At 47.8% G+C, this 21482-nt stretch overlaps 1 protein-coding gene across 1 annotated transcript in view; it reads left to right on the plus strand.

The window, feature by feature from the left end:
- Positions 1–21482, plus strand: part of TG (thyroglobulin) — a 256521-nt gene that overhangs the window by 205520 nt on the left and 29519 nt on the right. The window contains exons 42-43 of the mRNA XM_058564964.1: positions 11860–12024; positions 13032–13199. Coding sequence (XP_058420947.1) covers positions 11860–12024; positions 13032–13199 — 333 coding nt within the window. The remainder of the gene's footprint in view (positions 1–11859; positions 12025–13031; positions 13200–21482) is intronic.

Consider the following 21482-nt stretch of genomic DNA (forward strand, 5'->3'; position numbering starts at 1 on the left):
TGGGTGATGTGGGGCAGGTCATTTATCCTCTCTGAGCCTCTGTCACTCTTTAATAAAAGGGGTGCAGTCATCACGCCCTGGGTCAGAGGTTTAACGAGCACAAATTGAGAACAAGTATATCAAGTGCTTAGAGCACGTACCAGGTGCCCACCACCTGCCGGTACCTTCCTTCTCTTTCCTCCATGTGCAGACACAGTCGGTGGGTGATTTATGTTTGCAAATAAAAACACACTAATGTACAAGCTTCCTGTAGGGCAGTTTGGCAGCACATTGTACAGAAAGGTTTAAAAAATGTATACTTAGAATGCAAGGTGGCACTCCTGGACCTTGGGTTAAACAATAGTTTCTTAGATATGACTCCAAAAAGCATAAGCAGCGAAGAATATTGGATTTCCTCAAAATTACAAACTTTGTGCTGCAAAAGATACCATCAAGAAGGTGAAGAAACCCACAGAATGGGAGAAAATGGTTGCAAATCATATAGGAGCTTGTATCCAGAATATATAAAGAACACTTACAACTCGATAACCAAAAGACAACCCAATTTAAAAGTGTGCAAAGGATCTGAATACATATTTCTCCAAAGAAGATATACAAATGGCGCATAAGCACATGAAAAGATGCTCAACATCATTCAACATTAGGGAAATGCAAATCAAATCCAGGAGATACCACTTCACATCCACTAGGATGGCAATAATAATAATAATAATAATAATAATAATAATAATAATAATAATAAAAGAGACGATAAGTCACATCCTTGGTGAGGATGTGGAGAAATTGGAACATTCATACATTGCTTATAGGAATATAAAATGGATCAGCTGCTTTAGAAAACATTTTATCAGCTTCTCAGAAGGTTAGAGTTACCATAAGACCCAGCAATTCCACTCTCAGGTATATAACCAAGAGAAATGAAAACATTGTCCACACAAAAAAATTGAACGTGAATGTTCATAGCAGCATGATTTATAATCACCAAAAAGGGGAAAAACCCCGATGTCCATCAGCCGATGAATAAATAAACAAATATGGTATACCTATAAAATAGAATATTATTCACAATAAAAAAGAATGAAGTACTGATACATGTTATCACATGGATGAAGTGAAAGGAGTCAGACACAAAGGCCACATATTATATGATTCTGTTTATACGGAATGTTCAGAATAGGCAAATCTATGTACAGAGAAAGTAGATTAGTGGTTGTCTGGGGCTGGGAGTGAGGGTGGGGAATGGAGAATGACTGCTAACAGGGACAGAGTTTCTACGTAGGATGATAAAAATGTTCTCAGATTAGATTATGGTGATGGTTGCCAGACTCTGTGAATATAACTAAAAACCATTGAATTGTGTGCTTTAAATGAGTGAACTATATGATATGTGAGTTATATCTCAATAAAACAGTTCTTTAAAAGGCTATCAAGGCCAAGAAACATAGCTTTAAAATACTATCTAAATGTTCATCATACCTATATAATATAAAGATATTTTCCTTTAATAACAAATTTCACATGGTGTCTATTTAATGGTAAACCATTAAGATGTTATGTAAACAGCTCATTCAATACATTTTAATCTCTCAGAAAAAGAAATGTATACCTTTGACCCAGTAATTTCTTTGTGTAAGGAAATCGTCATAGATATGTGAGTAGATTTAGCTATAAAGATGTACACTGCACTGTTGTCTAAAGCACCATAAAACTAGAAACAATAATGGCTATCACTTACTGCATACTTATAGTTTGTAAGGCACCAGACTGTTATATGAAAATCACCTCACTTTTTCTCTACAACAATCCTGTGGGGAAGCTATCGGTGTCGTTATACTCCTTACTGACGAAGAGTCCAAATCCAACAGCTGCAAGTCAGAGCTGGGATTTGCAGCCAAGTATGTCTCCTCCAGGGCCTGCAGGTTTTCCTCACCTCTCTATGATTCTCTAACAGACTAGATACCCTATTGCATGCTGGCATTAGAAACAGTCTCGTAAATGAATAGGTAACAACACAGAAAGATATTCACAATGGACTGTTAGGTGAAAAAGACAGGTTCAAAATTGATATGATCTTACTTATTTCCTACATATAAATACAGTCATGCGTTACTTAATGATGGGGATATGTTCTGAGAAATGCGCCATTAGGCGATTTCGTTGTGCGAACATCATAGAGTGTACTTACACAAACCTAGATGGCATAGCCTACTGCACACCTAGGCTCTATGGTACTAATCTTATGGGACCACCGTCATATATGTAGTCTGTAGATGACCAATATCTTATTATGTGATGTTATGACTGTATATAAATATAAATATATATACATGCACACACACACACAAATGGAAGAGACATACTGGGGGCCTACAGTATTTGACAGCAGTGCTCCTTGAGTGGAAGGATTATGTGTAATTTTAATTTTCTTTTTTGAAGAAGTTGATCAAAAGAATTGACCTTTTAAATGTAATTTAAGCTTTTTTTAATTACAAATTTAATATAAATTCATTGGAGAAAAGTTAGAATATTCTGAAAAGTATAAAAGGCTGATAAAATTCACCCATCATTTCCTCACCTGGAGTTAATAGGTGACTTTGGGAATTGATCAAGTGGGATTATCAAAGAACCTAGCGGAGGGATAGGCGATGAGGGAGAGGATGAGGGGGGACAGGATACCCGTGAGTGTCACATGGCCTCTGCCATCAATCGAGGCAGCATGGCATCATGGGAAAGCCACAGCATCTTGGAGTCAGAAAATCTGGATTCTTAACCTCTTTCACCTGGCACTAGCAGGTTACTAAACTTCTTTGACACTCTTTCCTGAGTAGACCCCAAATTCTTTTTGGAATGAAGTGGGGAATGTACAAAAGAATGATTAAATAAGTAGTGTAGATTCTTCTTAAATAATATCAGTTCTTCCTACATCATAGAGTGGTTGTGGGTATCTGAATAGACACTATAAGCGAGAGCTCTACATAAAGCAGAATGTGGTTCAGTTGTAAATGCCTACCAGAGTGACTCAGGGTGATTCTGTTTTGTCTCAGTGTGGCTTCTCCAGGCTGCAGACATAACAAGGACATAACAACGTATCTTTTTGAGCCACAGTGGGAGACTGCTCTCCACGTGGCACTCCTCCATGGGAGAGATTCTCTCTCCTTTTCCTCTCGCTGTCTGACCACCCTTGCGAAGATCTTGTTTATGAGTCACCATCCTCCAGCCACTCACAAGTGGGGTGGAAACTAAGGGTCTGAGATGTGCTTCGTTTCTGGGGGCAGGTAGTAGACTGCAAGGGCAACAGCAAGCTTTATAATCCTGGCTCTGCTACTTCCACTCTCAAGACTTTGAGCAAATCACTTCCCCACTCTGAGCTTCAGTTTCTCCCCCTGTAAAGTGGGGATAATAATACGTACGGGGTGGTACGTATTACTCTCTTGTTTCTCATATTATTCTCATATTTCTCACGTGGGGATCACATGAGAAAATGTGCATGAATGACCTGGCTCTTGAATGGCGCTTTCTAAATGTTTAATTCTCTTCTACTTCCCCGTAAAAGTTCTGTAATTTAAAGCTGGAACGATGGAAGCGAGAGAGGTCGAGGAGCTCAGCAGGGCTCAGCAGATACCCACGGCGAGGAGGCAGCACGCAGATGTGAAGCCTTGCCCTCCGCTCCGTTCCTTGAGCCACAGAGAGACCAGGCTGCTTGCCTTCCCCCCAACTTTGGGCTCCTGCAACCAGCCATGATTTATGAAGAGCGACTCCACTTTTCTACCCTGGAAGTGGTTTTCAGAGTTTTAAAGAGAATACAGTGCAGAATTAGTCTATGAAGTGCTGGCCTGCAGTTGTCCTCCTGGTGGTACCGATCGAACCAAGAGTAATGGAAGCAGGGCCAGCCCCGTGACTTAGCGGTTAAGTGCGCGCACTCTGCTACTGGCGGCCCGGGTTCGGATCCCAGGCGCGCACCGACGCACCACTTCTCCGGCCATGCTGAGACTGCGTCCCACATACAGCAACTAGAAGGATGTGCAGCTATGACATACAACTATCTACTGGGGCTTCAGGGGGAAAAAAAAGGAGGAGGATTGGCAATAGATGTTAGCTCAGAGCCGGTCTTCCTCAGCAAAAAGAGGAGGATTAGCATGGATGTTAGCTCAGGGCTGATCTTCCTCAAAAAAAAAAAAAAGAGTAATGGGAACAATAGAAGCCGGGGAGCATCTGTCCCACACGGGGCCCCGCGCTGACTTCCTCACGCGGCGTATTTCACGTGCCCCTGGCAACAAGTGGGTGAGGTAGGTGCTTTATTGCCAAGCGGACTGCAGCTCACAGAGGTGCAGCTTCTGTACGCGCACACAGCTCCTTAAAAGGAGGAGGACATTCTCTGAGCTGCTTCGAGGCCTCCCTTTCTCGTGCTCTCCTAGGCCAGGATTCGCACCAGGACCTGGTATTCACACCCTTCTGGGCAAGAGCCATGCCTCCGCTGACATTCAGAGGACAGTAGCAGGGGCTAGCTATGCATTTGTTTTCCTCCTCTGAATGCCCTGGGCTTTCACCAAGCGTAACCAGGAACTGCTGACTCCTAGGAGGAAGGAGGGAGAAGTGTGCTCTTATGCCCTAAGACTCAGGTTTCAAGATGAAAGTTGTGTTAGTTATCATCCCTTTGACTGACGTTTTGCCAAAACTGAAGTGCTACAAATTAGAGTAAAATTTAGAGATTAAGAAGATGATTTCTTAGTGCAGAAAACATTAAAGAGAATACTAATACTCACTTGGATGTACGGCAGTTTTTAAAAAAGCCTCTCTGCTTTAGTTTCTGGAGTTCTCTCTGCGCTGTCTTGACTGCTCAATAGTGTCCCCCAATTCAGCTAGTCTACAATATTCTGGGGGCAACCTTCCAGGTTTGGGCCCATTCCTGGGAGAGGAGTCAGTGCAGGGCCGTGGAACTAACACCTGCTTCATGCTGCGTCCCTTTCTCCTCAGACCGTACAAGCCTCTGCTGGGCTGCCTACTTCAGCCTCTGTCCTCTCCTGTTCATCCCCACTCAGCTGGTCAATCTACCATCCAGCCATTCATTTCAGCTCCATTCTGCTCAACCAATATTTAGTGAAGGCACCAAGCTCTGTGCTAGGCTCCGGGGTGAAGGAATAACCATCCCAACCTCTGCCATCAGAAGTTCATCTTCAGGAGGCTTCCATGCTCATCATTTACTGAGAGCCTACTGAGCGCCATGCACCATTTTCAGCACCGAGGATGCAAAGACGAATGACTCAGTGACATCCCTAAAGTACTTCCTGTAACACCCTGCTCAAAGCCTTTACTGACTTCCCATTGCCGGAAGGATAGCTGTCCTGTATCCAAGGGTTTACTACCCTCTAAATTGTATCTCTTGCCTAGGCTGGATTGAAAGTCTTCTCAACTTTATTCCTCACTACCTATCTACGCAAATGCCTCTCTTCACTCAGGAGAATTAATCAGTCCATCTATCCATCCATCCCTCCATCCATCCATCCCTCCATCCACCCATTCATGACCTCACTCACACAGTCACTGGCTCGCTCATTCAATACATGTTCTTCTGAGTTGTGGGCCCCGTTCTGGGGACGCTGGGCTACTTGGAACCATCTCCTGTCCTCTACAGCTCCTTTGGGTAATCAGACCCCTGAACCCACCTGCCATCCCTGCCCCTTCCCCCACGAGTGGCCTCTTACCGTCTTTCCTTTTCTCTAATCGTTTCCTCCCAACAAAGTCCCCTCAAGTCCTACCTCTTCTGTGCAGCTTCCTCCGGGTCACCCTCATGCTCAGAAATCTCTCCCTCCTCTGATTCTCAAAGCATGAGAATTCCTGGCTCTCTCTTGACCCTGATGATAGGAGCCTCGCCTTGAGGCCACTGGTATGTGCGTCCTGCTGGGTATAGTTTGTGTTTTCTGAAAGCATCCACCTCACTCAGGCTTGGGATTTATGTTTCTTTGCGACTCCCTTTGCCTGGAATAAAATAAAACTTTGCTAGAGTTGGGTGCAGAGCTTCCTACTCATCCTTAAAATAAACACTGGGTTGATAACTCTCAGGTAATACGTGGTAATTGATTTCAGTCCAGTCAGTGAAGCAGCTAGAGATGACTAAGTTTCTAGAGGCCCAATGGTCTGCTCAGGGTTTGGGGTCACACAGCTGATTTCTCCCAATGAGAAATCACAGAGAGAAGAACTGGGTTTGGAGTCGTAACACCTGGATGCAGGTTCTACGTGGCAGAGAATTCTTCCCTAAAAAGAGAGAGTCCTTCTTACCTAATCCGAACCTCACCGCTTGTGGCAAGAACTGAATCAGGAGAGCGGGCAAGAAAGCCCCTTGGCCAGTGTGTGTTACCGTGGAGATGCAGGAGTGCCAGCTCCGCATGGACTTTGCTGGTAGAGACACATGGAAGTGAGCCTGGGCAGGCCTCCAAGACAGAGACTGCAAGGGACTTGCTACCTGTCAGCCTTGTTTGTAATTAAGTGACCTTTTAGGCCCTGATAATAAGTCAAATAGTAGGCGTTAAACACACGGATAACAATATTCATTAATGCTAATTACAACTAACTTTATTGAGTGCTAATTACGTGTTAGGGAGTTTACCTCCATTATCTCGGTTAATCTGCAGATGAGCTCTGTGAACATTCACCGTACTATCCCCATTTTACAGATCAGGAACTGGAAGCTCGGAATGATGAAGAGAGTTGGCAAGATGGCCACGGGCAGAGCTGGGATGGAAACCCTGGTCTGCCCGGACCCGTGATCTTTTCACTTTGCTTTGGCTTCCCATTCACACAGGGACAGAAAGGGACTGAGGACCCCAGTGGTTAGAACAGGGAGCTAAGGTGCCAACAGCCTGGGCTCAAATCCCGGTTCTGTCCCTGCCCAGCTAGGAGACTCGGGGCAACTGGCCCAGTGTCTGCCCTGAGTTTCCTCACCTGTAAAGTTGAGATGATACTGGTACCCACCTCGTAGGGTCTTCTGGGGTATAAATGAGCATTTATAAGCACAGCCCTCCTCGAGTGCTATTTAGATGTTAATTATTGCCATCATTATTGCATCTATTATGTCTGTGCAGGGCTCTGCTGCCAGGCCTCTGCATGAATTAACTCCTGGATTCCACACGGTGCCCTAGGCAGGTGCCGAGCTTCCCACCATCCCCTCTCTCCCCATGAGATAAACTCACTGTCCCCCTCACAGAGGAGGAATCCCCTGGCGAGGGAGGTGCAGAGGGGTGTGAGGGACGCTAGGAAGGAGAGGAGAAGGAGCAGGCACCTCCTGGAGGGCCCCCTTTCCTCCCAGAGCCACCTCCCCGGACTCACTGATCGCCCCAAGAAAGGGCCCCAGGCCCGCCTGGGACGGCCACGATTGTCACAGAAACTAGCCCCTCCTTGTTGCTTTTCTGGTCAGCAGCTCCTTTGTGGAGGGCCTGTGAGTGGTTCACTGAGGTGTCCATTTCAAGAAAGGCTGGTGTGTATGTATGTGTGTGTGTGTGTGTGTGTGTGTGTGTGTCATCCATGTGGGTGTGTCAGTGTGTGAGTGTGTCTGTCTGGGTTTTTCTGAGTGTGTGTGACTGTGTGGATGTCTTTGTGTGAGTGTATGTTTGTGTGTGTCTGTACTGCGACTGTGCCTTTGTGTGTATGTTTCTGTATGTGAGTGTGTATTTCTGTGTGTGTTTGTGTGAGTGCCTCTGTGTGTGACCATATTGTGAGTGTGTCTTTCTGTCTGTGACTGTGTGTGTCTATATGTGTGCTTGGATAGGCTCTGAGGTGACCATAGTGGCTGACTGAGGTCAAGGCACCCCACACAGTTCAGAGGCTCCAGGGAGAAAAAGCAGTGGTAAGCAATTGTGGTTTTGCCCTGTACTATTTTTAAAGTTTAAAAAAACAACCAGCGGAAACTCATAGCCATTTAATAGCTAGGTCAGATTTAGATAAAGCCCAGGCCCAGGGCTGAGGGACTGCTGGCGTGACGGGGCAGGCTGAAGACACCCTGCTGTCTCCTGAGCCCCCAGGACGCTAACAGCAATACGAACCACACCACCCACCGTGCAGAGGACGCCCACCATCTTCCCCTGGGCCTCCTTACGATGACCTGTGTGTTTGTCACACAGGTGTGGTTTCTCATTCCCATTCACAGATGAGGAAATCGAGGCCCCTGGTGTCAAGGACTTTCCAAGGTCACTTCACGAGAAAGTGACAGCTGGGGTTTGAACCCAGTCCTTCTGCCAGGTTCAGACAGGGCTGGCAGCCTGGTCTACAGACTCAAGACAGGGACGGGCAGCGTACATGGTTCTGCCCCCAAAGCCCCCACATTTTGCATAACTGCGCAGCACTCCCTCCTCCATCCCCCCATTCTTAATCTCCAATCAAGTGCTTTAAATTGAGGGCGGAGCAGGCCGTTGGCTTCTCTAACCACTGATTTTCCATAAAGAAAAAGGTTTCCTTCAGAAAGATCGATTAAAACAAAATACTTTAAGAGAGAGGAAAGTTCTCTTGCAATATCAGTGTAACCCACGCCTCTAACCACTTCCTCGCCATATCAGCAACTCTGGCTTTTTATAGCAGATGATGATGTTGAAAACATTAGAGAGCCCCATCCTGAAATCCACATGTCCTCACAGCCCACCTGTGGGCAAAGCCAGCTCAGCGGCCCGCCTCAGCATCCTGCAGTTTGCCTGCTCAATTTGCCATTTAGAACACGGGGCTTTGACCCTGAAGACCTTGAGCAAGTGTTGTGTGTGTGTGTGTGTGTGTTGTAGCTTAAGACAAAGTATATCCAGTGCTTCTCAGAAAAGCTGTCCCCCTCATCATTGGAAAGATAAACCTGCAGGCACGGGAACCCCACACTAGGGCTAAATTATCTTGACCCTTGTCCTTCGTCAGCCTCGCTGAATTCCCGGCCCTGGGCTGGCTGGCTATTTTACTCTCATTGCTTTGTGTGTCTTGCAGCAAACCCAGCGGATCGCCGGAGACTCTGAGCTTATTTATCTAAATGGGTTGAGGGCAGAAAACCAATGTAGCCCGCCCATCCCTGTCCCGAGTCCGTAGACCAGGCAGCCGGCTCTGCTCTGAGCATCTCGGAGCTCTTGGAAAGGGCTGCCAGGCACCAGGACACGTGGCAGCTGTCAGGATCCACACCCTGCATGCTTTCCTCTCCCTCGGCTTAGCTTCCAACTATCCAGCCTCACCTCTGAGTCTAGACACAAGGTCCCACCTTGGTTTAGATAACTAAACAGGGATAATAGTGATAATAGTATTGCCACCTTTCATCAAGAACCTACCGGGTGTATAGGAAGGTTGCCCTCCTAGTGACCAAAGGCTTGGCCTTGGAGCCTGGACTCCCATGTTCAGATCCTGGTTCTGCCTCCAACTGGCCCTGTGATCTTGGGCAAGTCACCACCTCCCTGTGCCTTAACTCCTCCATCCATAAAATGGGATCATAATATCATCTGCCTCATGGGATGCTTGTGAGGCTTAAACTAATATCCGTAAAATGCTGAGGCCACACAGAAAACGCTCCATCGTGCCTGGCACATGGAGAACACCCCATCGAGATTAGCTCTCGTGATTCTCAGGCATCTCACTGCCAGAGGAACCACATGGAGTTGATACTACTGTGTCCATATTACCCAGGAGGAAAAGGTGTTGGGTAACTTGTGAAGTCATCATTGGAGTTGGAAACCAGATCTGGGGGCTGCATTTAGCTGCTCTGACTGCATTTAGCGTCTGAGATTTGGAGCCTTGACCCTCCTTGTGGAGGGTCCAGGACCAGTCCTGGGTGCTGGGCCCTCTCCCATCCCTTGGGGTATCTGCTCCACCCAGAGCTGCCCTGAGCTCTCAGTCCATCCTGCAGGACGGCCCATTCTCATTGCAGCACCTGTGTTGGCCCATGACCCTTCAGCCCAGACTCTGAAGCACAAAGACCACTGGAATCTTCCAGGGGCAGGGCTGGAATGCGCCCCCTTACTCTAGGATATACATCCAGCTGGGCCTTCAGGAGGATGGGTCCCCTCCCCTCTGGGCAGTTATCTGTTGTCCCTTTTACACAATGAGTAACAGCACCAATGACTCAGGTGAGCATGGGCACCTCACTCTACAGTTTCCAGAATGCTTTCCTCTGCATTACTTCAACCAAACTCTCAAAGACCCAGTGAGAGCGGCACCCTCTCGTATACCCATTTCCTGTATGAGGAAACTGAGCTCTGCGTTTCCGGCATTTTTAGTTTCTGATATTTTTAGCTCAGAGTAGAGTCTAGAATGGAAACATATTCCATGGAGTCAGCCAGATCAGCGGTCTCTTTACACTGGAGGAAGAAGGTGTAGTTCAGCTCAAGGATGCACCATCTTGTTCTGAATATAGTAACACACAGCATGATGTGGGGGTGGAACACATGGCCCAGAGGTGGGCTTATGGACTGGAGTCCTGGCTCTGCCATTCACCAGCTGTGTGATGCTAGGCAGGATACTGAACCTTTCTGTGCCTTAATTCCCTCCTCTCCAAGATAAGGGGGTAAGTAACATTTACCTCTCAGGGTTGTGGAGACGAATTATAACTACGCCCAAAACTTAGCAAATATTCAATAAATATTAACTATCAATATTATTGTTTGGTGTTGCCAAGCTCCTAGTTCCTCATACGTGTTCAATACTTGATAAATGAGAATTTTCCTTTCCTCCTGGAGCCTTAGTTTGCTTGTCTGCAAAATGGGGATGGCAGTTGTACCTACCTCCTATTATTGTTTGGAGGTTACGTGAGACAAAGCAAAGTTCCTGGAGAGTGAGTACCTGGTGGGTGGTCGTAGGCGGGTGGTAAACACTCCTCTCCAGCCCAGCTGCCCCTTGTTAAAGAAGTTGGCCATGGGCCTAGAACCTCTCGCTCTCCACCCAGGGTCTGGAGCACAACAGACAGGAGCCCAGCTACCTGAGTCCGCAGGCGGGCTTGGCCCCTTCCCAGACTTTTGGCTTTGGCCAAGTACCTGGTTTCCCTATTTCTTTATTTTCCTATTTGTAAAGTGAGGCCAATCCCAGCAGCTAATGTACGTAGCTGTTGTGAGCATCAAATGGGAGAAGCTCTTGAGTTAATCATCCAAATCAACCCGTGTGACCCCTGATTCCACAGTGGGCAGCAGGAGTCGGACCTGGAGGTGGGGGCGAGCCCAGAGAAGGACCCTGGGATTCTACCCAACACCCTTCTCAGCTCACCTCTTCCACCCTGGGCAGATGACCCAATTCCACCAACCACCCAGGCCCAGAGAGTGGCCTCCTGGAACCCAGGTCCCACCACCTACATTCTTAGGGAGGAAATGCTCCCAGCATTTTAACGGAGACCTATTTTGACTCTGCTGGAATGATTTACTTTCACAATGACTGTGTTTCCATCACCTTCTAGGTGGGCATCTATTTTAAAGTCTGACTCTATCTTAATTGAGCCAGGAAATCTTGCTAGTTAAGGAGCCCCCAGGAGATGGCAGAGGGATGTGGGTCCACCTTTTGCAGAGTTCTCTTCCCAGAGGATAGTTCTAATCCTTGTCCCTGTTCAACCGCCATCAGCCCTTTGCCTCAATATACAACTTTAGTTCGTAGCCAAGACTGATGATCACTCCGTCCAGTGCCCTCTGGACACAGGTGAGGAAACTGAGGCCTAGGGAGACACTTGTTCAAGATCCCCCAGCACGTTGATATGATATTGACCAGTCCTGACCTCCCAAATGCCTATGGGCATCCTGGGGGAGGGTCCTGGGACCCCCAAGCTTGGAGGAAGGATGCAGAGCCCTGATGTGGCCCCGAGGTCTCTGGGCTGAGCAGGGGGTAGGTGATGATCTAGACTATCTGCCCTGACTCTGCTTTCTCTGCCAGGGCGGCTCCGCGCTCTCCCCCGCCGCTGTCATCAGCCAGGAGAGGGCTCAGCAGCAGGCAGCTGCTTTGGCAGAGGAGGTCGGCTGCTCCACCTCGTCCATCCAAGAAATGGTATCCTGCCTCCGCCAGAAGCCTGCCAACGTCCTCAATGATGCCCAGACCAAGGTGGGCACTTGCATTCTCTGACCTTTTACAAATGGAAAACCAGGCCTAGAAGGGAGACATGAGCCAGCCAAGGCCACACTGTGGGCTGATGACCAGCTAGAGCCAGAATGCACACTCCCTGACCCCCAGAGCTGTGCATGGGCCCTGTATGTAATGGACCAAGCATAGGTACTGAGGTTGACAGATCTCTCTACATTGCCTTTTATCCGTAAAATGCGAATAGTGATGTGGGCCTTATGGAGTAGGGGGATAAAGTGAAGTGATGTTGGTAAAGGGTCTTGCCCATGCCAGGACTGTGGTGGCACTCTGTCAGGTCACAGCCACATGTATTGAGCGTTATGGTCATGACTGCAATGGATTTTGGCCACCATGCATGCTTAGACAGGACAGCTGTGTGCTCTCTTTCCTAGCCTGCAAAGATCCTGTTCATAGCCCACAGTCTCTGGCTGGCCCTGACGTCAATGAAGGGGACAGTAGCAGAAAGAACTGTTGTCATCTGAGCCAATGGCTTGATCCCCAGCAGTGAGCCGGGACTCACAGACCTGGAGCGGCTCTGGTCCTCAGCTCCCCCAAATGTGGGCTCATTGGAGAGTGGCTAAAGCTGATGAATTTCCCTGCCCGATCCTGCCTTTGGCCACCACTCCCTCCTCGATTAACGTCTGCTCCTGCCTTATTCACGCACCTACAGGCTCAGTCTTACCCATTGCTCCCCGAGGATCTGTTGTCACCTCAGCAGAGAGGCTGTAGGAAGCTCCCTTGGGGACCAACCATTGCTCAGAGCGACACTCGCCTTCCAGCCCCTGGCATTGCTGCCTGGTGTCCCTCTGGCTTATTCTGGTCACTTTACTCTGATTTCCCAATAGACCCCCAGATGGATAACCAGCATCAGTGTTCATTATGGTTAAGACCTGATTAAGTGAAGCAATGAAACTGATTATTCTAGAGCCATTAATAAAAAGAAAGATAAAATCCATACACATAATGGCATCCCATTGCACCCAATGCAGCTCCTGGCCGTGAGTGGCCCTTTCCACTACTGGGGTCCTGTGGTTGACGGGCAGTACCTCCGAGAGGCTCCAGCCAGGGCGCTGCAGAGGTTTCCATGGGCGAAGATCGATCTGCTCATCGGGAGTTCTCAGGATGACGGGCTCATCAACAGAGCAAAGGCCGTGAAGGTAGGCAGGGAGGAGGCCTCCCAGGTCCCCACTTGGCTGTGCTCAGTGGCTCTGGACCTCAAAGTCTGACCTTGATCAAGAGTCATCTACTTGCTTGTTTACAAAACAATCATTGAAAAACTACTATGTGCAAAGGCTCTATAAGGAGTTGGGGAGATGGTGATGGGGGGTGGGGTTCAGTAATGAGACACTTGCAGAATTGTGAGCAACACAGACACATCCACATCCACAAATTACATCTGTAGATGAATCACCATGGGAAATAGAGAGCAGAGGCTGACCAAGGAGCTCTGTAACTTCAGGGTTCTAGGCCGTGGATACCCCTGCGCCATGAAGGATGCTTGTCCCACTGAGAATGGGAAGAAGGCAAGGCAGGTGGGTGAAGGGGCACCATCTCCCAGTCCTGGCAGGGAAACCCAAACACTAGGCTTCCAGCTGGTTTTCTTACCCAGGAAAGCGTGTACCACGCACCTGGAAAAGCAGCTTTGTATGGCTTTTTGGAGATACGGCAAAGCGGGAGGAAATTGTGAGGTCTTTTATCTGCCTGAACACACGCTTCCTGCTCTGACCAGACGCCATCGGCCCTCACTAGGATGCGGCTCCCCCTGGAAGAAGCCAAGCACTCTCCTCTGGCCTGCCCACCCCTCCTTGTCAGGCAGCTCTTGACAGGCCCTTTACATTGTCAAACCTGGGATGGTGGCCCCAGTGCATGAAACACAGTGAGAGGACGCAAACACTCAATACAGGGCTCTGTCTTGCTCTATTGAATATAAGGCAGCATAACTGGAATTAAAAAAAAAAATCATTCACGCAACCTCATGGGACTCTGCATTCCCTTGGATTATTCTATTCCCTTGGGTAATATCTCTCACTTAGGGGAATCTATCTTACAGCACTGACAGCACCACTTTGACGTGATATATACATGAGGGTATTCATCACAGCATCAATCATTATGGCAAAACATTGGCAGCAACTCAAATGTCCATTAGCGGGGAAATGGTTGACTCAATTAAGATACACCCAAACTATTAAATATTATGCAGATGATGAAAAGAAAGAGCTAGATACATCTCCACTGGCTTAAGGGATGCCTGTGATATGTCGTTAAATGGAAAACAAAAAATAAGAATGAGGAAGAGTGTGAAATTAAGTAGCATTCATATTTTAAAGAACAACCAACCTGTACATATCTATAAATGTGTAAATGTATATAATTTTCTATGTTTCTATGTGAAAGGATAATGGTGTGGAAAGATACACAACAAGCAATTAACATGGACTATCTCAGGAGGTGTGGCAATGTGAAAAAGAGTATCAGGAATTTAATATTACTACATACACATATATACATGTTATATATAACACGTATTTGTATATGTCTGTGTGTATATATGTAGAGAAAGAGTGTTGTGTTGTGTGTGTGTGTGTGTGTGTGTGTGTGTGTGTGTTGGAGGAGTGGGTAGAGCAGAGCTGCGTCACTATTAGCTTCCATCCAGTTGACTCACGGTCATGGAGGAAGAACTTTTGCCTTTGATCCATCTCTACGTTTTTCTGCTGAGCACCATTGTGTAACACAGCCCTCACCTCAAGGGGCTGTAACTTGATTATTGAACCAGACTAATACTCAGGAAGCGCTGAAAAGGTGCCACTCTCCACCACTAGCCCTGAGCTTTTCTTCTCCAAAATAGTGGGTCTTCAAATTACTCTTGATCAAGTCCCTCATCAGTTAAAAAATAGATAGTATAGTCATTAAGTATAAATTATATGCATGTGTACTCCTGTACTAATATGATGAATTGGTATAAAAGATTCATAAAATCAAAAAAAAAATTAAAGGATGAGAAAGAAACGAATGTTCTTATATTTGTGCTGTACCCTCTGCGTGCTCCACGCTGGGGACAATGCCCTAGAGCATGGGCATAATGGAAAGAAATGGCCATCGGCCCTGGACCCTTTCCCATGCAGCACCTCATTTAACACAGCCCTGTGGGGGAGGATATGGGAATCTTTGTGTAGAACACACTATATCCTCACAGCTCTGATTCTTTGGACCACATGCTGAAAATTCATCCCAGCCGTCTCCTACTATAGAGAGAGAGGAAGAGATACTTTTATACTCCCGGGAGCCTGGGGGTCATCCTGGACGGGTGGGAGGAGGCCGGCCCTGGCAGCTAGTTCCCATACCCCTCCCATCCGCAGTGGAAAAGCCACCCACGGGGCTGGGGGAGGGGGTCTCTTATTGGCGGATTTGGGGCTGTGGTTGACCAGAGGGCAGCCTGAGTTTATATTTTCTGATTATGCCAGCCCGTTGTAAGAGGGTTGCCTGGTCATGTGGCTGCCTTGGTCTGTCCCGGTCCTCTCCCAGCAGCATCTTTGAGAGTTTCTCAACTCTATCCTGAATTTCTGAGCCCCTCCAGCCAGAAGCCTGGATCCCTCTTCACCAATGCATTTCTACTCCTCTCGTTGAGTTTCCCTCAGAGGCTTTCAAGGAGACATTTCCTTAGTCCACTTGCAAAGAATGATGATGTCCACCAACAGGAGCTCACAGCCCACACCAGGACACGGCAGGGAAAGCGTGCCCTCAAGTCTGAGCACCAGAATAGGGAAACTGCTGGAAGGGCATGGCGGAGCAGTGCCCCGCCTTGTTCCACAGCTGTTATCCCGGGCAGTGCTCCCTCAGCACATTTATTCTTTTTTTTTTTTTGGTGAGGAAGATCAGCCCTGAGCTAACATCCATGCTAATCCTCCTCTTTTTGCTGAGGAAGACTGGCTCTGAGCTAACATCTATTGCCAATCCTCCTCCTTTTTTTTTCCCCCAAAGCCGCAGTAGATAGTTGTATGTCATAGCTGCACATCCTTCTAGTTGCTGTATGTGGGACGCGGCCTCAGCATGGCCGGAGAAGCGGTGCATCGGTGTGCACCCGGGATCCGAACCTGGGCCGCCAGTAGCGGAGCACGTGCACTTAACCGCTAAGCCATGGGGCCAGCCGAGCACATTTATTCTTGTTGGACCTTTCCCTTCTTACTTCTCTTCTCTGCTCATTCTCTTGTGAACATGCCCTAGTACAGCCAGTGAGTAGTTCTTGTAAGCTGGTGTCCTGCCAGGAACCCCTCTAGGTGCTGACTGACGTGGAGAATTGAGAGGAAGAAGGATACAGTCACAGGTGGATGTGAAGCCAGCTCCACACTTTCAATGCCATTACATGCTGACATCTCCCAGATGTGTACCTGCAACCCGACTTTCCACCTTCTGCTCGGACTTTGGCCTTGAACTCTAGTCTGGTTTAGCCCAAGCTCTATTTGACTTCTTCACTTACATGTGTCATAGCTTCTCGCCCTTAACACATCCAAAATGAACTGCTGATTCCAGCTGTGCTCCACCCCCCACCAGCATGTTCTCCTGCTGTCCTCACCATCTCAAGGAACAGCAGCTCATGCTTCTGCATGCTCAGCCTCCAAACGAACAGTCATTCTGGACTCGGCTCTCTCCCATCTGACCAGCTTTCTATCAGCAAATCCAGTTGGCTCTTATCTTCAAAATGTATCCAGAATCCAACCACCTCTCCCCACCTCTTCTGCCATCTCCCTGATCCAGACTATCATCTTTCTCCAGGATTTTTATAATGGCCCCCAACTATCTCCCTGCTTCTGCCTTTGCCCACTGTGATCTAGGAGAACCAGTGTGGCCAGAGCCATCCCTTTACGATATGTCAGATCATACCACTCCTCTTCTCAAAGCTCTCCAGTGGCCTCAGCTCACACAGAGGAGAAGCCACAGTCCTTACAATGACCACTACCTGACCTGGTCCCTGGTTGCTCTCTGATCTCACCTCTTGCCACCCTCCCCCCATTGCTTACTGTGTGCTTCAGTACAACTGGTCCCTTTGATGTTCCTCAGATATGCTGAGCACACTCTCACCTTAGGGTCTTGGCATTTGCTGTTTCCTCTTCTAGAATGTTCTTCCCCACGTAGCTCACTGCCTCACTTCCTTCAAAGTCTGCTTCTTCAGAGAGGACATGTTTGACCACTCTGATGGAAAGGGTAGCCATATTCCCCAGAACTCCCTCCCTCTTTATCCTGCTCCCTATCCTCAGCACTTATACCCCTCGACAGGTTGTCTATTGTATTTCATCCTCAACTAGAATGTAAGCCCCATGAGCAATGAGACTTTATCGATGTTGCTTTCTGTTTTATCTCTGGTGCCTAGAGAAGTGCCTGGTACACAGTAAGTGCTCAATGAATCTTTATTAGATTGAAAGAAACAAATTATGGACAGCCACTTATGTGCCAGGATCTAACCTAGGAGTCGTCAGTGGAAAAATTCACCCCCAAACAACTCAAACCCCAAACAAGCAGAAATTATCACTATTTTCAGATGGGAAATCAGTTCAGAGAAAAGGCAGATTCAAATCCAGGTCTGCCTGACTCCAAAGGCATCCTCTTTCTGTTACAGCACTCTGGGAAAAGCCCGGCCTTCCCTCCGAGAGCTTACTGTCCACCACCGAGTGTGCTGGGTGCTCACACGTAAATGAACACAGCTAGAATAAGGGCCGCTATGTGCAAAGGGCTTTGCAGTCCCCCCCACACACTCTTACTTTATCTCGACCACAACACTGGGAGGTAGGCACCCATAAACTAGCATTTAACACCATTAAGTGAGGAAGAAACAGGCTTCCAGAGGTTTAATGATTGTCCCCAGGTCATCAAACTGGTCATTTGCAAAGCCAGTTTCCACTGCAGGTCCTCTGGCTCCAAATGCTTTGCCCACAACCGCATGTTTGTGAAACTCTAGAGCACAAATGGTAAATGCACTAGCACTACGTGCCCTACCAGATGTGATCTTCACCCAGAGGAATCCTCAGAGTTCTGCCCATCACAGAACTGCAATGAGTGGACACACAAGTGGAAACTCGACTACCAGCTGCCTCTAGACACAGTATTGAAGTCTCTCTTTTATTTCAAAGCCTCGTGCTCGTGCGTACCCTCCAGATTTCCATCCCTTGCCTCAGTCTGCTTGTACCTGTGTTCAGAATTGGGTTTGTGGGTTCCTCCATTTCCCCCCAGAAGGCTCCATAGCACCTGGGTCCAACCACCCTTCGTTGAGGAGAACCCCAGGATGGCACATTCCCGAGGGCCTCAATCCCTGTGATTCCTTCTCCTGAATCTTCTGTCCTTCCATAGCAGCTCAACCCCTCCTGCCTTGTCTGTCTGAGAAGCAGGACAGATCAATTGCAGAAAACCATCACATCCACCTAGATCAGGGCGTCAGGCATGTTTTTCTAACACCAAGACCTGTTTGTCTAGTCATGCAACCATTAACGAGGTCACTTACTGTGTGCCAGATGCCATGCTAGGTGTTTGGGGTATAAATACAAATTAAATTCCTGCCCTCAAGGAGCTCACAGTCAGGTAAGGAGATAGAAAATGAGCAAAAGTAAATAACTCAAGTACAGTTTGCTACACGCTATGTGGAGAGATGGACATCCCACTGCAGGACTCAGCAGACAGTTGAGGGAGAGGGGTCACTGGACCCCACAGTGGCACTGCCAGCTGACACAGGATGGAGAAACTGACCAGGACTCCATCCCCCCAGCCATCTGTCAACAGAGCAGGGAGAGTGTCCTTGGATTGTAATCAAGAGCATTTTAATTCCCCAGAGCCTGAGCCTCAGTTTCCCCATCTGTATAATCAGGTTATTATTAGTAAACATCCTCATTCAGATGTTGAGAGGATTCAGATATGCACCAGCGTCTGGCAAATAGTATGTGCTCAATAAATATTAGCTTTTCCACTTAATTCTTTAACTGTACTATTATGGTTAGCGTCCAAAGCTATTTTCCCTGATCCAGAGAATTATCCAGAGAAAGCAGGAATACAAAGGAATTACAATCACTGAATCATCTCACCTGACCTGAGACCAACTTTCCAAATCGTGGCAGACACACACATATGCTTTCTCCTCATGCCACCCCTGCATCAGTACCATCTGGTGCCCAACCCACAAACACACACGTAGCTTCCCAGAGGAAGTCACAGGAGGGGCAGCTCCCTGGACTCACCCATCACTTCAGCAGAGACCCGCCAAATTCCCACAGACCAAAGAGCGTGGGTGGGTAGGGCTTCCATCAGACCGTGTGAAGACCCTCACCCCACTACCACCCCAGGCCAGCTACGGCCCACCCAAGGGGTCCTAATGACACCAGCAAAGTTGACAACCTACCCGTGGAGCATCAGGGACGCCTGAGATGCCTGGAAAGGCTCCGTGCACGGAGAATGATCTTATTTTCTGAAGTAGCAGCTTGCTGTTGAAATTCTTCATCGGTCGCCGCGGTGGGGATTTTTTTTCCCCTTTTCTCTCTCTCTCGTTGTAACTGGTGAAATTGACAGTCTGCCTACATTAGCCGGGCATTAATTTGCATGATCAAGAGCAGATCTGTTCCAAGATGCAAGGTTCTGCCTTCCCCTCCAAGCACAAGCATCTCCAAGGAAGGCGAGAAAAACCAGGAACAGCGCGCTGCCGTGGTGCCCCTGAACTTGGCCAGGAATTGGCCTCATCCGGGAGCAGGTGGAGTGGGGGCCCTGCGGGGAGTAGGGGGTGGGCAGCCTGTCTGAGAGTTGGAAAGCAGCACCTGGCGGCCCGGGTTTCTGGCACGAGCCCCAGCACGGGAAAAGCGAGCCTTTGGTGACAGATTATAGCAGAGGAGCGTGCAGGAGTCCCAGCGAGTGTGCACGATTTCCTGAAAAGAGACGCTGCTGCACCATATCTCCAGCACTCAGGGTGGGTGGGTGTTAGGGTCTGGACTCCTGGCATGGGGGAACCCTGTGGAGAGCCCACTACCTGGAATCAGAAAAGTGGGTCTCAATTCCTAGCTTCAGCCACACAATTTAGGCAAGTTACTGAACCATCTGTGCTGCAATTTCTTTATTCTTCAAATGGGCACAGGAGACCCGCCGGGCCTGTCTCCTGCAGGGTTATGAAAGGACTTCCAAGCAAAGCTCCTAACACCAGGGGAACCTGGTCAGGTCCCCTGGCTCCGGGCTGCCCAGCACACTGTACCCCTCATATCAGTGCTGTAACCGCTGGGTCCTCAGAGTCTACGCTTCCACACGTCACCTCCTCTAATCGTCTAATCGTCCCCATGGCCCTGCAGGTGGGATTATCATTCTCAGCATGGAGAAAGCTGGGGAACAGCGGGGTTGACTTGTCCCCCCAAAATAGGGATGGTAATGAGTCTTTGGGTGGTGAACATGGTCTACTCTACACAGAAATCGAAATATAAATTTATCTGAACATCTGAAATTTATATAATGTTATAAGCCAATGTGACCTCAATAGAATAAATAAATAAATATATTTACTATTGATTGCATTGGTAAATGCAGTAATTATATTTCCTCTTTACTCAATTGTATTTACTATTTATAGCATTGGTTGAAGATGAATGTAAGCCAGGCTGGAATCATTATTATATATTCATTATTATTTATTTATTTTCTTCTGATTTTAAAAGAAAGTAGAAGGAAAGTATTTTCGTGGGCCCCTAAAATTATGATGGGCCCTGGGCCTGCTGAGCCTGGTGGAGAAGTCGGCCCCTCGTCCCTTAACACCCACACTAAGCGGTAGACGCGGGAGCCACCATGTGCTAATTCACATGTGCATCCAGCACGTGTTTACTAAGGGGCTCTCCTCTAGGCTCTGGGGAAAGCTGTAACCCAAACAAATAAAGCTCCTGACTCGTGTAGTTCATGTTCTAGGAAGAGGACACAGACAATGATGTGTAAGCAAATAAATTAAGAATTTCAGATCTTGAAACGTATTCTGAAAAAAATTAAAACAGTAGCGGGAAAGGAAGTGATGCAATGAGGGAAGTACTTTAGCGGGGAGGTCAGAGAGGTGACTTCTGGACTGAGATCTGAAGGATGAGAATGGGCCAGGTATGGGGAGAGCTGAGTGAAGAGGCAGTGCAAAGGTCCTGAGGTAGGGCTTGTTTGGGGAACGTGGAAGTCCAGAGTGCTGAGAAACCCAGTGGATCAGGGAGGGAGTGGGAGGACAGGCAGTTGGATGTGTTAGATGAGATCTCGTAGGCCATCAGAAAAGTGATTTGATTCTACTTGCACTGGCAGGAATGTTTTAAGCTAGGAAGAGTGATTATATGGATTTATCTTTTTTAAAAAGAGCATCTGGCAGCTCTTTGGAAAATTAACTATGGAGAGGTAACAAAGGAAGTAGAGACCAGATTGTTCTGTATTGTGAGGTCCAGGGAGCAAGCTGGTAAGTT

The sequence above is a fragment of the Diceros bicornis genome, chromosome 21, assembly GCF_020826845.1.
Source record: "Diceros bicornis minor isolate mBicDic1 chromosome 21, mDicBic1.mat.cur, whole genome shotgun sequence".
NCBI classification, from domain to species: Eukaryota; Metazoa; Chordata; class Mammalia; order Perissodactyla; family Rhinocerotidae; genus Diceros; species Diceros bicornis.